A 16293-nucleotide genomic window follows, 5' to 3' on the forward strand; every position below is an offset into this window, starting at 1 on the left:
GACACTGCTGTAAAGGATTCAAATATGCAAAAAATGCTGGAAAACTTTTCAGAATAAACAAGGGACTCATGAACAACCATCACAAAACAAAAAAACAGTTGTGGATCATCAGGCAACCACACACAGTATTGAGAATAAATGGTTCACATACTTCTGAATGGGGCTATTTTAATAAATTCAGCTATTGTTTTGTCTTGTGAACTAAATGCAAACATCTTTTATGTAAAATATCTTACTCAGGACAGTACTAAATAAAAATTAACATGCATTTTATATGATTTCTCTTATTTTGTTAAAATTTTGCACATTTTCACAGATTTTGCAAGTGGTTCACATACTTATTCTTGCAACTGTAAATATATAATTGTAATAATATTTTGCATTCATGACTACTTTTAAAGATAAACAACTCTGAAATGAGTCTCTCATGTCATACCCAGAGTGTTAATGCGATAGAGGAACTCTCTGAAGACATCTTTCTCCTGCAGGAACTCTACAGGGATCTCTGGTAATGCTGTGCCGAAATCTCCACTCGGCCTGGGGGACCAGCCCAGCTTCCAGACCTGTTAAATCAAACACATGTATTTTTTATACAGTTTTAAACACACTTACACACAAGTTATGAATAAACCCTCAGTCACTCTCTCACCAGTGGTGGGACTCGGGTGTAGCTGTTCACAAGGGGAAGCCTGGCCAGGCTGATAATGACGTTCTGTAGGGTGGGCGTAAGGAATGCCGGGATGTTCTTGTTTCTATGGTGACCCAGAGCCAGCACACTCTGTAGACCTTCAACCAGCTCAGCCATGATCACACAACACCGCCATTCACGCTGGTCTGAAAATTACAGAAACATTAACACTTGTTGTTGTGGTCATCACTGATCAATGCGTAATGTGTGCATTAACTCACTGTCTGCAGAGTCCAACTGGTCTTCTGACTGCTCTGTTTGTGATGTTTTCCTCTCCGGCCTCAAAAGTTGGTCGCCAGGACCAACAGCGACTACGTAACACACATAATCACAATCACAAAAGGAGCATCAACTTTAATTGCATTTTATAAGGTTTAAGTACAGTGCATCACTTCGAGGCCATATTTGCAACGCCTCTAGGCAGCTATTTCAGGCATCCAAGATCATATCACATGATTTTTAATGGCAGCTGCAGTGAAGCAATGACTTTGCCAACTGGCAACTGGCTCTTTTATTTAGAAGGCAGGACTTATTCCGGCATATTGCGCATTGCACTTTCTCCTATTCATAAGTAATATGAGTGTACTGTCTCTGTATTTTGAAAGCCTTGGCTGCGTTCCCAGGAGCTTTGTATCACAAACCTGCGTGGATAAGGAGCTCTATGCAGTGGATGATGGAGCAGGTGTGTGTGAGGTAGGAGTGAGAGGCAAAGTGTGTCCACACCGCCGGCTGCTGGAGAGCCAGACACAGACACGACAGACTCATCTGCATGTCCACACTCAGAGGCAGCTGATCCTGCAGCAAACGCCAAACCACCACCTACAGAGGCAGAAAGAGAAACATGAGCTGAGAGGCTGAGTGGTATTTATAGACATGGTGCTACATCTTACCACTATCTAAAATATTACCACTCTATCATCTTTCTATCAATATCAATATATCTCAAAGGTCGATATATATCAGCTGATATTTGCCATTTTTTACTTTGTATCAGACAGTGAGTTTTCCTGTTTGGCCAGTAAATGTCCAACTATGTCCAGTAAATGTCCAGTAAATGACAGTGCCAGGACTTTTTTTTCTTCAAAGAGGAGTCGGCATAGTTGGTTAACTTCTATAACTTCTATAGTGGTGAACGCAAGATGACAGCACATATAATTTTTACATTCCCATTTGATTCAATAGCAAAATAAAGCAATAAGCCTCAAGAAGCTGTGGTTTACAGTGAATTTATTACAGCTAAATCGTTAGGAACGACACAGAGCAGAATGCCTAAAACCCCCTTAGCTGTTAAAGATTCACTGTAAACCACAACTTCACAGGGCTTACTGCTTTTATAAAATGGTTATTCCAAATATGCAAATATTAAAGCAAATGTATGTATATATCGATGTAACCTTCATTAAGTAAAATCCCTAAAAGCCTTCCTTCCACTGGAAAAAATAGTCCCTGGCCGTGAAAATTAACAGAATGCATCATCTCATAAAAGAAAAAACAGACTAGGAAATGTCAGATGGTGGCAAAGACTGTTTGAGTGTGTCAGTCAGTAGTGAGGACTTTTATTTTGAAAGGACTGATACTGTTGTAAACAACATAGGACTGACATGAAAGAAAATGATATATAGATGCAGGCAATACAAGCTTCAGTGAACAATATCAATGAGAACAAACATGTTTATATTGCTAAGGGTGTTGTGCAGTGATACATAAAACCGTTGGGTGAAGCAATCATAGCCGTGTTTTATCATGAAAAAAAGCAGAGCTATCAAGAACTGAAACTAACCGTTTTATAAGAAAAAAATAAAAATACGATTAGGGCTGTCAAACGATTAATCACGATTAATCGCATACAAAATAAAAGTTTGAGTTTGCCTAATATATGTGGGTGTACTGTGTGTAATTATTATGTATATATAAATACAAACACATTCATGTATATATTTGAGAAATATTTACATGTATTTATTTATATTTTTATGTAATTTATATTATATATAAATAAAAATATTTTGTACATAAATAACATATTTCTCTTAAATATATACATTATTTTGTGTGTATACATAATAATTACACACAGTACACCCACATATATTATGCAAACTCTTTTATTTTGTATACGATCGTTTGACAGCCCTACATACGATAGATTTTCTGACTTTACAAAAGAGGAAAAAAATATTCATAGATTTATTATGTTGGTCAGAAGAGAGAAATATCACTCCCTCAGCCGTTATATTAGAAACACAAATAGTTTTATGCAATTTAATGCCAAGGTAATATAACAGTATAATATATAGTGTAATAAATGTGTAGTGTAATAAACCTTGCTAGATTCATTCTCCCTCTTCATTAGTTTACTGTCTCTGTCTATCCCTAGTGCACACAGACTGACCAGATTACTGAGTGCACTGTTGGTTAACAGTGTTTTTAATAGGATTACATAATCAAGAAGATATCCAAGTATAATTCTGTTTATTTTGCAGGTGTATTTTCATTTATAAAGTTCCATTAATTTTAAATTATTTATTTCTAGTTTAGTAAACATGTAAAATAAATACAAATTACATAGCAGCATGTGTTATTTACTATTGTTAAATTAAGTACTGTTATATTATATAGGTCTGTTTCAGCTTTATATTGGCCATGGGCCACCCCGCTCTCCAAGATATTGTCATCGGCCATCAGACAATCCATATCGGTCGACTACCAGAATGTTCTCTATAAAATCATCTTATTTGGGAAGGATGCATCAGTCTTACCTCTATGGCGAGGGTGCTGAAGGTGGTAATGAGTGTCTCTCTGTCTTTGGGAATGTGCAGTGAGGACGGCAATTTGGACAGAGACAGCAGGTACTGACTCAATACGCCACACAGACTCAACACAGTCTGATAAAACCCAGGCTCACCTGCAACACACATAAACACAAGCGATGACAGTGTGTTCATTACAACTTCACTATTATTTACAGCATTTGCCACAAAGGATAATTCCCATGTACTTACACCAACGAATGTTTAGACACACCTACTCGTTACTTATTATTACTATTTTTACCATGTTGGAAGAATAATAATTATGTCATCAAAACACATAACACAAAATAACACAAATGGAAGAATGGGTATTTTGCAGTGACCACAGCAATGCTAAACAAAGTGTGCCTTGATTACATTTGTATGCTGATCAGCGCCACCTAATGTACAGGAGGGGATTTGGTTGTCATATAGCTGAGGGTTTCCTAAACAGGGATTCATGAGGGAATAGCAGGGGGTTTGTTAGTTGATGAACAGCTGATATTTAATAATAGTAAATGTAAAATTAAAACAAATAAATGGAGAGCACAATTAATCGAAATTAAAATATGAAATTGTGATATAGATTGGTGCAGTGCTGTGTTCATTTACACGCAAGAACCTTGTGATTCTGTGTTTTCTGTGAGTTTAACGTGCATTTGGTAATGCAATGTGCACTAGCTTGGCTTTATTTACAAATATGCATAATTGCCAACACATCTGTGGACAGAAATTTATAGCATTTCACCAAAATAAAAGCTTGAGACACTGAAATGTTAAAAACTTGAGGGTTTGAATGTTTGAAAGTGAATGCATAAATATTAGTGTTTTAACTTAAAATAAAATTATTAGTTTATTAAATAATTATTTTTTATTTTACAGTAAAATTGTAATGTACAACAGTAATATTATTTAATATTAATAAATAATAATATAATTAATAATAATCATAATAATAGTCATTGTTGTTATATTCAATTTGATTGTTTATAAAATATCCATTAAACTGATCAGAAAACCATGAACATGCGAATGCATGTCATTAAATTATTAAAATATTCATTTCAAGTAAATATTTCAGCTGACAAAAAAAAGTTTAGAAAACCCCTGATTTAGCCAAAGTAATTTATTTTGTGTGTGAACAGGCATTTATTTGTAGAAAACAAGCTTAATACTGATTGTGACTCACCGTATACTTGATTAAGCTTCTGCCAGTAGTCCGTACACGTCTTAGCAGAGGCGAGGAGGGGCTGATGAGGCGAGGGGAGGAGCTCTATGACACCAGCCAATCTATCAAAGGCCACCTGTTGAGCAGTGTCAAATAAAACCGCCCCATGATCCTTACATACCCTCTGTACCCCAACACTCAGACATGATGCCAGCAGACACAGGTTGAAGTCCTGCAAATACAACACAACATCAGTGTCTGTTTGTGTTAGAAAATAAGAGATTTATTTATTTATTAGAAAAAGCATGTTTTTGGTCTTTACCTTGCAGGTCATGATTGTGTTTAGGTCAGATTGGGGAAGTTTTGTCAAGAGCTCAGTATTTTCATACAAAGCTCCTTCACCTCTCAAACAACACTGAGATTTCACCAGAGCAACATACCACTCCTGAAATACACACACACACAAAAGTAATAATGTTATGTTTTCGCTAAAACGTTTTCAGCTGACAACCACCGTTGTAAGTCATACCTTATTGGGTTCCACATTTTCAGGGGGAGGGGGTGGGTCCCCATCCAGTGGGTGTGTGGTAATGGGTGCAGTAGGGCTTTTGGTATCTTTAGCAACAGTGGCTCTGAACCTGTCCAGCAGGGAGTAGAACCGCTGATGCCTGATGTAAGAGAGAGATGATCATTTTAAAAAGCAAAGTTGGGAGATTTTCATATCAACAGCAACAAAAACAGATTAGAAGTAGAGTTATGAGACAGGAAACTGCAAGCCGCCTTACCTTTGTGCAAGGCCACTGGTCTGTAGGTACTGCTGAATCCTGTCCAGCTCCTCCAGTGGTAGCTGAGCGACACTATTCTACAGTAGGAGGAGAAATCATGATTCACAATAATCATTTAGTGCAGTGGTTCTCAACCAAGGGCCCACTAGGGGGCCTCAGCACACTCCAAAGGGGGCACATGATGGCTTAATATGGTTCAAATTGAAAAAAAAAACAAGCAATAAAAAAAAAGCGAAAACTGCTAAGATATAAGCTGGCATTGTATTTCTTATTTTACTTTTTTACTGCTCAAGAGATGTCTATGGTCTCACTCCAGTCTATGGGAAAGTAGCCCATTTTTGATTCTTCTGAGGTTTATTGTGCTTGCAATTTGGAAAAGTCAAAAATTGATATAAATTTTAAGATGTCATGGACTTTTCTTATAATGAATATTTTTTCTAATTATGTATCTTAAATCTATGTATCTATCTTAAAAAAAATCGTTATCAGTTAAAAATAAAGTATCAAAAGATTTGATCAGTTAGAAATTGTTATTTCTGAGTTAAAAAAAAAAATATTTTAAACCATTGTAATCGCAAATGACTAGAAAAGTCATGTAAATTCACTGGTAATAATCAGTTATTGACTCTTCTGTAACTATAAAATTTTATTTTTTATTACATTATTTTAAAATTACATAACTATACATGATTGTTTTAATTATTTAGAATTTTAATTAAATTCATGAAATTATATCATTATAAATAATTTACAATATTTATATAAATAATTAAACTAAATTAAATTGATTCTCCTATTTTCTATAAAAGAAAATAGGAGAATATGCAAAAACAATTTGCATAAGTTACAGCCACATTACAGCACAAGTACCAGAAATATCTTTGGGCGCCTTCAAATATTACCTTTGACAATGAGGGGCCTCAGAGTCAGAAAGCTTGAGAATAGCTAATTTAGTGGTATTAGACAAAGTGAGACATAACAATAGATCTTGATTCTAACAAAAAAAAAAAAATTAGTGGGAAGAAATTGAATCCTATAAACAATTATTTAGGAGCCAAATGACTTTAGATACTGTAGCATGGGCGGACCTAGGGGTTGGCTAAGGGCGCTGGAGCCCCGAATGTTTTTCCAAACATTCGCCTTCTCTCTCTTCTCTCCGACAGCGAGTTCACGCATACCAAAGTTGTACACAGACACGCCTCCTGTCACTCACTCAGAGCAGCGGCAGGCCTCAAGACTCTTGTTCGGTCTGGTTGAAGGGTTTTTGTTATAACAACTGATATGACAACTTTAGCACATTTGTCAGCTAAACATTAATTCAGTGTTTCCCATTAATGACCCTGTGCCGCCGCCACCATTTCATAATGAACCGAAATTTTAGAACAGAGCCTAAATGGTCTCTGAAGTTGTATTTTGCCAACGAACTAAAATCGAAACATGATATGGCTTTGTGCCTTTATAAAACAGCAAAATACGGTGATTAAGTATATATACAGCTATATATTTGATCTGGTGATCAAAATAAAAGGATTTATCTTTTGCAAGTGTAGAAATTAGTACAAAAGTACTGTAAGTACCCCCCTAGAGGAGGTACACCCAACATAGTTTTACAAATTACAGTGGGAAATAATGTACATTTTATGAACATTACTAAAGAATACTCTTTTTATGTCAGTAAAGCTGTTAACAGAAAATTGAAATGTCATTGGACAAAATCGATTCAGGCTAAGCCCCTAATGTTCACAATGTCTGGCTCCACGCCTGTACCATAGTACAAAATTGCTCAATATAGATGGTTGTTCAGTCGTCCATCCTCACAATCTATTACAGTGGTAGAATTTATTTTTTTATTTTATTTTTGTGTTTTAGTTACAATGATTTTAGGTTTGTATATTTATTTATTTACAGTCTATTACAATGAATGGCACAGAAGTGTTTTACCTGCAGGGTCTCGGCAAGCAGCATCTCCACGCGTCTGCAGGCGAGTGTATCCACCATGCGAGCCAGCACACGGAACGGCGTGTTGAGTAGTTTGTCTACGTATAGCATGAGCAGAGCCCCAGACTGACTTAGATGAATGCCCTCCAGACACTGCAGGGTCTTCTTCAGCATCACCGGCTGCACATTTAAATACATAAGTGACTGAAGATAAGGGCAGAATGAAGTAAAATAAGATGTCATGCATGTACATGTACATACAGTAGAAAGGTTGTCGCAGCGTGATTGTATGGCCTGTATGAAGAGTCCGCTGGCTGCCGAATTTCGGTGCACAGCACTGATGAGATCCTGCACTGGAGGCTCATGGGAAAGACTAATCAGATCGCTCACATGATTTACAGTCAGCCACGTCAGATGCTCAGAGTCGTGCAGGTTCTGACACTGAGAGAGGAGGACAAAAAATAAATATATGAATATATTTAATATATAAATATATTTTTGTACTTTGAATGTATTTTTTTTGTTGTTGAAATATGATACTGAATGATAAGCTTGGCAAATAGAGATGTATGATATATGCTACCACATTTTTTTTTATTATCAGTATCAATCAATGTTACTGGATATATATTGGCCAGTACATTCAGTTGAATGCTGAAATATTTACTAACATTATAAATGTCTTAACTGTCACTTTTGATCAATTTAATGGATCCTTCCTTGCTGAATAAAAGTATTAATTTTCCCAAAAAAGTATGATAAAAACAGTAGTGTAGGTGCTACCAAGGTGGCTTCAGAGTGAACAGATTAGTTCTAATAAAGACTTTAAAAGTGTGCTGCTTAGTGCCAATTAACATTCTGTTTTATGAACAGGTTATAAACAGGTTTATCAGAATTAGTAAGAGTAGGGATGGAGCAGTTAGGCCAAGTAAAATAAAACTCATGCTAGAGCTCTTCAGGAGTTTGGACACAGCTTTAAAAAAGCTTGAAAAATCTCACCACATAGTCACAGAAGAGGATAAGGGCTCCTCGTCGGACAATCTCTCTGTTACACATAGCCAGCTTCCCCTCGGGCCTCTCCTCCTCTCCAGATGAGTGCGGGCTCAGCAGCTTAGTGCTGGACAGACTGTGCCTCCTAATGGAGTCATGAAAACATGATTTGTGATAAAAAATTAAAAAAAAAAAAAGATTTACTGCAGGCTTACACCATGTCCTAACCAGATGCAACACAACAATGCAGCGTGATAAAAATGTATCTTTTCCATGTTAATCAGAGTTTTTGTCCTAACAAGAAATGCTACGAGCAACAAGTGATTCTGTTTTAAAAACGGCTTCTATTTCTGGCTTGAACAACAATCTCAGGTACTGATTATGTGATATATTAAATTGAATGTGAGTAATGTGACCTTTGTATTCATACGGAAAGCGACAATGAATAATTCACCTCAGATATTAAAAATAAAGGGTTAGTTCAACCAAAAATTAAATTTCTGTCATTAATTACTCACCCTCATGTCCTTTCAAATCCCGCAAGATCCACAAATTGTTGAATAAAGTTGTTATTTTTGTTTATTTTTTATTCTTATCAGTCATAACATTAGGGTTGAACCACAGTAGTCACATCGACTATTTTAACAATGTTTTTACTACTTTTCTGGACCTTGAATGTGGTAATTCGGATTTCATCAAAAATATCTTAATTTGTGTTCTGAAGATGAACGAAGGTCTTACAGGTTTAGAACGACATGAGGGTGAGTAATTAATGACAACTTTTTTTGGGTGAACTAACCTTTTAAAGGAAACAAGAACTTTCAAACTGGGAATTGTAAACAAACAAGTGTATTCATGACAAAGACTGTTCCAGTCACACAATATGTATTTTTTCTTAACATTAAAATGGTGTAATATTTATGTTTTGTATATATTTATATTTGATTATGCACATATCCACTGAAGTGCAATGTGCTTGCAGAGAGAGCCCACCCACATGTTCTTCGTAGTCATGTAACGTCTGGTGTGGACAGACAATTAGCTTGTCGATGGAATGTTATCGCAGTTACAAAGTGCATATAAATGTAATCACTTGCAATCAGTGAAAGACTAATTTGTTATTTGCCATTACAAACACCATTTGACTTCCCAAAACTACCAATAATGTTGCTTAGCCTGGTTGTAACTGTTGGATCAATTAAACAGGCTTTCCTATTTGGTATGTAGTCTAACCTGGGGGTCTGATGCACCTCGGACCACCAGGTGTAGTTGGTGTAGTTGATGATGAGAAGGACCTGACACCAGAGCAGGACCAGAGATGGGTGTGTGGTTATGAGCTGGAGCACCAGGCTGTTCAGACCCTCCAGGGTATAAAAATGACCCCCTTCCCCTCCTTCCGCCTTCAGAAGCCTGCTGCCCGCTGCCGTGATCCGCCGGAACATTCCTGGTAGGTTTAAGGGAAATAATGTAATAATTAAAAACAAGGAATAACGTTGCCCTTTACTGAGATCATGAAGTATTTTAAGCTGGTAAAGGGTCCTGTGTATGAGTTGAGACTCTGTGGGTGTGCGTACCTGATTTGAAGATGTGGATCAAACACATGAGCAGTGTGCCCAGCTGCTGACAGTAGAACGTGTGCTGCTGCTCGCTCATGTCAACTTTCACCTGCTTTGTGGCGATATCATCCAGCAACACCCCCACCAACTGCAATAAGAACCTGACAAAGAAAAAGAGATTCATAACTGTAATAATTAATGCTGTGAAGAAAAAGAGATTCATAACTGTAATAATTAATGCTGCCGTGTTTGTCTTTTTATGCTGATTGTTTTCTGTGTAATATTGTAATACATAAAAAATGTTCTAGCAGCATTCAGTTAATCTTTAACAGGAATGTGATCAACTAAATACAAAAACGGAGGATATGACTATACAACAACAATTATTATTATTATTATTACTATTATTCAATATACTGTATTATTTTATCATCATTTAGATTATAAAAAATAGAAATTAATGAAGAAATATATTACTATTGTACTGTAAAATAAAAAAAGAGTATTAAGTCCAATACTTGCTTCTTACGAATTTTGGGTGGTGATTCCAAAATTAGAGCCTGTTTTGCTCAAGCATGTCATACTTTCTCACAAAATATGATGTGCATTTCATAGAAGTTTTGCTTTCGACAACCATTTGAAATCTTGTATTAAACCTTAATCAACAGTAAAGACATGATACCTATCATCCTCTGAGCCAAGGCAATTTTCATTTGTACAAAATTATTTTATGCCAAATCCTGATTTCAAAATTATGGCCAGTGACAGAAGAAAATTCAAATATGACCTATATCATTTCTGATACAATTGTGGGTGTTTTTACTACATCCATTCCAAACAGCATCAGAAAATTTTGTGAATAAGGTTTATATATTTAAAGTTCTTTGACATTAAATGGAAAATATTTTTCCACTCATTTGCAGATTGGAAGATTAATTATACATTTTTAATACTGATATTGATACTTTTGAACTAATAATTAGGCCTTTTTGCAAATCAGCAGAATTCTTTTTCAAAACGCAGGACTTTATATTTTGAAACTGCAGATTTTGCGATTAGATAAATGCAATAAGTCATGTAACATTTTCACAAACACGCACTGTTCAAATTCATAAAAACGTTACTGACCAATAACACTAGAGGCTTTAGCACCGGGTAGCTATAAGGAACTTAGTTACAGGATCTAGTCACCAGTGTGGTTCCCCAAGAAGTAAACGTTCCCCTAGGGCCATTTTCCTGGTTGCATTCGCACTGCAAGTAGGAACTCTGAAGTGACGTAAGCCGGCCGACAGTGATGGAGTATTTTATCCATCCAATAGAAAACAATTGTAGAATTTGTTTGCTTACTATAAAAGCTAGAAGTGTTGTGAGGCCCTCTTTGCCTTTGTAACTGTAAGGGTCAAACAAGTTTACTTGAGCATATTTTGTTGGTAATTTTCCACCAAACAACAGGTGGCTGTGAAATGAACAAGACTATTATTAAGGGTGTCACATGAAGGCTTCTTGCCTCTGGGGAGTGTTGACTGTTTTGATACAATGTTTCATTTGGCCAATGGGAAAAGGGTTGACCATCAAATTGGCAGAAGGCCATGAGAAGTGAAGTCAAAAGATGTACAGTAGCTGGAAGCTGGTCACCCTTACTAAATTCTCTTACATAAGAAACACCTGCAATGACTATGACAGAAAGTTCGGGGAGTACATGGGAAGGAGGTGTGGGAGAAGAGCCCACATAGATGATATCATGGAAAATAACTGTTGGCAACGGTAAATATTACCAGCCAATGATATTACTTTGGTGTATTTTAGGAGATAAGAAAAAGCCAATGATATTAATTTGTTGTGTTTTTAAGAGATAAGAAAAATGTATAAAGCTGTGCCCTGGCTAAGGGAGCCTGAGATGCAGAGCTGGCATCTCACTTTGTTGCCTGACAATAAAGTTAAATACTTCTGAGACCTGAAACTTCGACTCTGTGAGTTTTTCTTCGAGACCAGATCTGAAGGGACAAAGAAACATCAAATCTGCCACGACAACAGCAACGTTATTTAAAGGTGGTATTCAACAACGTCAACAACTGAAGAATGGAGGATGCCGTGATCAGATCTGTGTTTTTGTTATGTGTCGTGGGATTTGTGATAACGGAGATGGAATGTAGACGTGTAAGTTATGCGATGGAAAGAGCAAAAAAGAGGGATAAGAGAAGAAATCTCCGACAACAACTTGTGGTGAACACAATGCCACAGACAAATGTGACAGGTAAATGCCGTGAACATTAGCTTTCTGTATTTTTATGTCTTGTGACACTTTAAAACACCAACAACCAGGCAAGAAAACAAAAAAAAATTATTCAAAAGCCTTGCAATTTTTTCTCGGATTAACAAAGTACCTAACTAACTAACTAAATAAATAAGTATTTCATATTTAGTTGTGCCATAGTAAAATTTGTTTTGCCACAATCATAGACTGATTTTAATGGACAGCGACCAGCAATTACCTAGCAAATGTTTCCTCAGGAGGAAAACGCTGCGGCTCCCCATTGGCATCTTCCATGGTAGCAGGCGGAGCTTCAGGAGGGGAGGAGTCATCGTCACACAATCGACGGATAGTGGGACAGGAGAGGAGGTATGGTGACAGTGAAAGTTCCTGAATACGAGACAGAATGATGTCCTCTGTGGACTGCGAGATTAGGACACGCAGGATGGCGAGAATCCCAGACACCCACAACTGCCCCGTACCCACTGATGCCTACAGAAAAGAACAGGGACACAGTGAGCCACTTTATAGCGTTAAGATGCAGTCAGAATTACCACTCTTCAGCTCATTTTTGTGGGCAAAATCCAGTCATTTCAATAAGAATCTGCACAATTGAGAATTTTGCACAAGGGTGAAAGATTTCCTCACGCAAATTTCGCAACAGGTTCAAGTTTGTCACAAGAATTCACTGGGTTTACCGATAGAAAGCTGCTTTGTTTGAAAGTGGCTTTTGTGTGAGATGTACTTCATGCATCACTACACTATTGACAAAAGACAATGGACCCTTTTTCCCACAAAATATAACTAATTTGACTGCTTTTTGACAGCCACTGTTCATCCTATTTAAACTGATAATATCATCTAATGCATCAGGAACGAAATTTAAGCAACATGTGACTGATTCTCACAAGGGTAGATGGTGTGATGAACATGCTCTTCAGTAGCATGTCTACAGGTCGCAGAGAGGAGGGAGCCACAGTCTCAAACAGTGTGTTTAACACACCCAATGCCTCATGGGAGTCCAGGTGCATCTGCCAAGCACACAGAAGCAAATATGTAAAGTGCATTTACTTAAAAACTGTTAGCTTGAATTCAGAATCTTAGATGAATCTGGTGGTTGAAAACGCAATGATATCAAGACGCAAAGTCGAAACAGAGCCGCACTTGCTGTTTGCCGATCATTGGCAGGATGATGTCAGCAATCTGTCGTGAAAGCCTCTTCCACTTATCTTCATTCTCTTTATGGCACTGCTGTAGGATCAGAATAAACATCTCCAGCACCTGCAGACACAAACATGCATGATTTCACACATAAATCCATGAATGCAAAGTACGTTTTTCCAAAATAAACACACACCAGAATGGAATGTTACCTGATGGTGCTGAACGAGGCGTAGAAGCATGGACACCACCACTTCCTTTTGAGTTTCCAGCTCTTTTCCTGCATCTGCTTTATTGGAGCCTCTCAGCACAAAGAGGTCATGCACTATGGGCTGCAGTGCAGGGATTGCTGAGAAATGAAGAGGAGGATAAAAAATATTTTCAATTGACCAGATTAATGCTTATTCTACACAATATTCAACAATTTCTGAATTAAAATATGTAGTTTGTTTAAAGACGACCTATTATGCCCATTTACAAAATCTTTGTTTTTGGGGTCTACTAGAATAGGTATTCGTGCTTGAATGTTCAATAAACACATTTTACACATATTTTACATAGTTGCAGCACCTCTATTCCTAGTCTGTCAGTAATGCTCTTTTTAGTTTCTTTAACTATAAAGCCCCTCCTTCTGAAAAGCGTAATGTACTCTGATTGGTTGACTGGATAAGTGAGTTGTGGTTGGTCAACCTCTTTAGGCATGTTTCAGAAATGTCATTTTCCTTACCATAATCGAGTTAGATACGGGGTGGAAACAACAGCGTCTCTAGACATGCTACTAATGCAACTCAACCAGGCCTCCCTTTATTTTGCATATGTTTTGGGATGAGAATAATTTAAATGAGGAATATTGCACATTCCTGGAATAAAACTCAAGACTACAACTGAGGCATTTCAGGAAGTTCAGAAACAGTGCTTACTGATATAGAGAATAACTGCCTTTGGAGTGACATTGTGCTTTGTAACTTTGCAACTTTGCAGACCTCTTTCATGTTCAAACAGCAACATTACACACTTAAGAAAGTTGAAAATGTAAAAAAGCATAATAGGACTGTCTGTTCATTATTAGTAAATAAGGAAATATGGAAACATTTATTTTTAGTCTAAAATGGGTGGTTTACAGTTGTTACATTTTCTGCTTGAGAATGTGAATATATATGTGTGTTGTGAATCTACACACCATGCGTTACTGCCTTCCTGCCACTGGCCATGATGCCGTCACACAGCTGAATGATCTTTGGGATGCTGATGATCTGTTTGGAGTGGTAGCGCTCATAGGACAGCAGAACCAGGAAGAAGAAAATGTTGGGAACAATCTCTTCAGAGTCCCTACACAGAAAAAATAAATCAATTTAGTGCAAACTAATAAATATTAGTAAATCTGAGCATGTGCAATTGAATGTACACTATCATTCACACGTTTGGGGTCAGTACGATTTTTATTTTATTTTTTTTTAAAGAAATGAATACTTTTATTGTGCAACAACACAGTAATTTGATCATAAAATACAGTAAAAGACATTTATAATGTTACAAAAATTGTCATCAAAGAGTCCTGAAAATATGTATAACGTTTCCATAAATACATTAAGCAGCACATGCATTTTCATCATTGATAATAATAATAATTGTTACTTTAGCAAATCAGCATATTAGAATAATTTTTGAAGGGTCACGTCATGTGACACTGAAGACTGGAGTAATGACGCTGAGAATTCACCATCACAGGAATAAATTACATTAAACAGAAAACAGTTATTTTAAATTGTAATAATATTTCACTATATTAATGTTTTTACTGTATCAATCAAATAAATGCAACCTTTGTGCGCATAACAGATTTCTTTCAAAAACATTAAGGCCCGGTTTCACAAACAGCCAGGATTAGGCCTTAGTTCAATTAGGGCACTCTGAGGTCTGACGGTATCGCCGGCGATACCACCGTGGTTTTTTTCTTATCAGTATGAAAGAGACTCAAAATACTCCGTCAATGTTGCACATACAATTAAGAGTTATACACCATTTTAATCTGTGGAATATCTTCTTTCATTTGTGTACACTCAGAGTAAAAACTGAATGTTGTGCTTTTTGTAAAATAAAGAAAACTAACATGATGCGTGATTTCTCCTCTCCCTCTGAACGAACTCCAATCTGATAGTTCTCAGAAAATGAACTGTAACTTAGTGAATACTAATGACAAAAAAATTACACTTATGTCTAAAAAAACGTTAAGATGTCAGGTTTTAAATCATGTAAATCAAATCGAAAACAAACCTTATTTGTTTATGTAATCTGTATGAAAAGAGAGCCATGTCAGAAATCCGTGATTCAGCTCATTATCTGCTAATGCGGCCACGCCCACGGAGCCAGCGCTATTCAGACGCTAATTCAGTCAATACATGCATTCATTATCTCAATCGTGTATTTATTGTCTTGAAAAGTGTTTATCTGGATGTAAAAGTCATGGTTAGCGATCTCTAGAAGACATGCAGTTACTTCCTGTTTACTTGTCTTCTACAGATGAAGTTTAGATGAGTTTTTGTTTCTTTAGCGCCCTCCGGCTGCTGTATGTATTGGAAACTCCATTCATGGAATAGCCTCTTCTTCTTTTAGATGAATTTGTGGACTAAAATGCACAGAGCGCCCTCCGACTTCAAGGATGAATTGAAAACACCAGCGCTCATAGTAATGACAATGAATATTAAGTTAATATAACTCCTCTGTATAGAAAATTGACATAAGCATATGAGAATCCAATATTTCTCCAAATGTGCATGCTTTTAAACTAAAAGCCTATATTCAGACTCTTTGCATCACAGAAATACATTATATTTTAAAGTATAATATAAAACCATTACTTTATATTGTAATAATATTTTTCTGTATGTTTCATATATCATAATGAGCTTGAGACATCACAGAAGGTTTTTTTTCACAGCCTACCTGACTGAAATGCCTCATTAA

At 36.5% G+C, this 16293-nt stretch overlaps 1 protein-coding gene across 7 annotated transcripts in view; it reads right to left on the reverse strand.

The window, feature by feature from the left end:
- The window catches only part of htt (huntingtin), a 62103-nt gene that overhangs the window by 12764 nt on the left and 33046 nt on the right, over positions 1–16293 (reverse strand). For all 7 annotated transcript variants that reach the window (XM_067402689.1, XM_067402688.1, XM_067402690.1 and 4 more), the window contains 19 exons: positions 14510–14658; positions 13542–13678; positions 13333–13449; positions 13077–13199; positions 12410–12660; positions 9936–10078; positions 9595–9805; positions 8371–8506; positions 7633–7812; positions 7375–7551; positions 5434–5510; positions 5178–5316; positions 4971–5093; positions 4670–4880; positions 3448–3593; positions 1330–1507; positions 910–999; positions 650–834; positions 437–563 (listed from right to left, as the gene is read on the reverse strand). In XM_067402689.1, coding sequence (XP_067258790.1) covers positions 437–563; positions 650–834; positions 910–999; positions 1330–1507; positions 3448–3593; positions 4670–4880; positions 4971–5093; positions 5178–5316; positions 5434–5510; positions 7375–7551; positions 7633–7812; positions 8371–8506; positions 9595–9805; positions 9936–10078; positions 12410–12660; positions 13077–13199; positions 13333–13449; positions 13542–13678; positions 14510–14658 — 2900 coding nt within the window. The remainder of the gene's footprint in view (positions 1–436; positions 564–649; positions 835–909; positions 1000–1329; positions 1508–3447; positions 3594–4669; positions 4881–4970; positions 5094–5177; positions 5317–5433; positions 5511–7374; positions 7552–7632; positions 7813–8370; positions 8507–9594; positions 9806–9935; positions 10079–12409; positions 12661–13076; positions 13200–13332; positions 13450–13541; positions 13679–14509; positions 14659–16293) is intronic.

Source organism: Chanodichthys erythropterus, chromosome 12 (genome assembly GCF_024489055.1).
Source record: "Chanodichthys erythropterus isolate Z2021 chromosome 12, ASM2448905v1, whole genome shotgun sequence".
NCBI classification, from domain to species: domain Eukaryota; kingdom Metazoa; phylum Chordata; class Actinopteri; order Cypriniformes; family Xenocyprididae; genus Chanodichthys; species Chanodichthys erythropterus.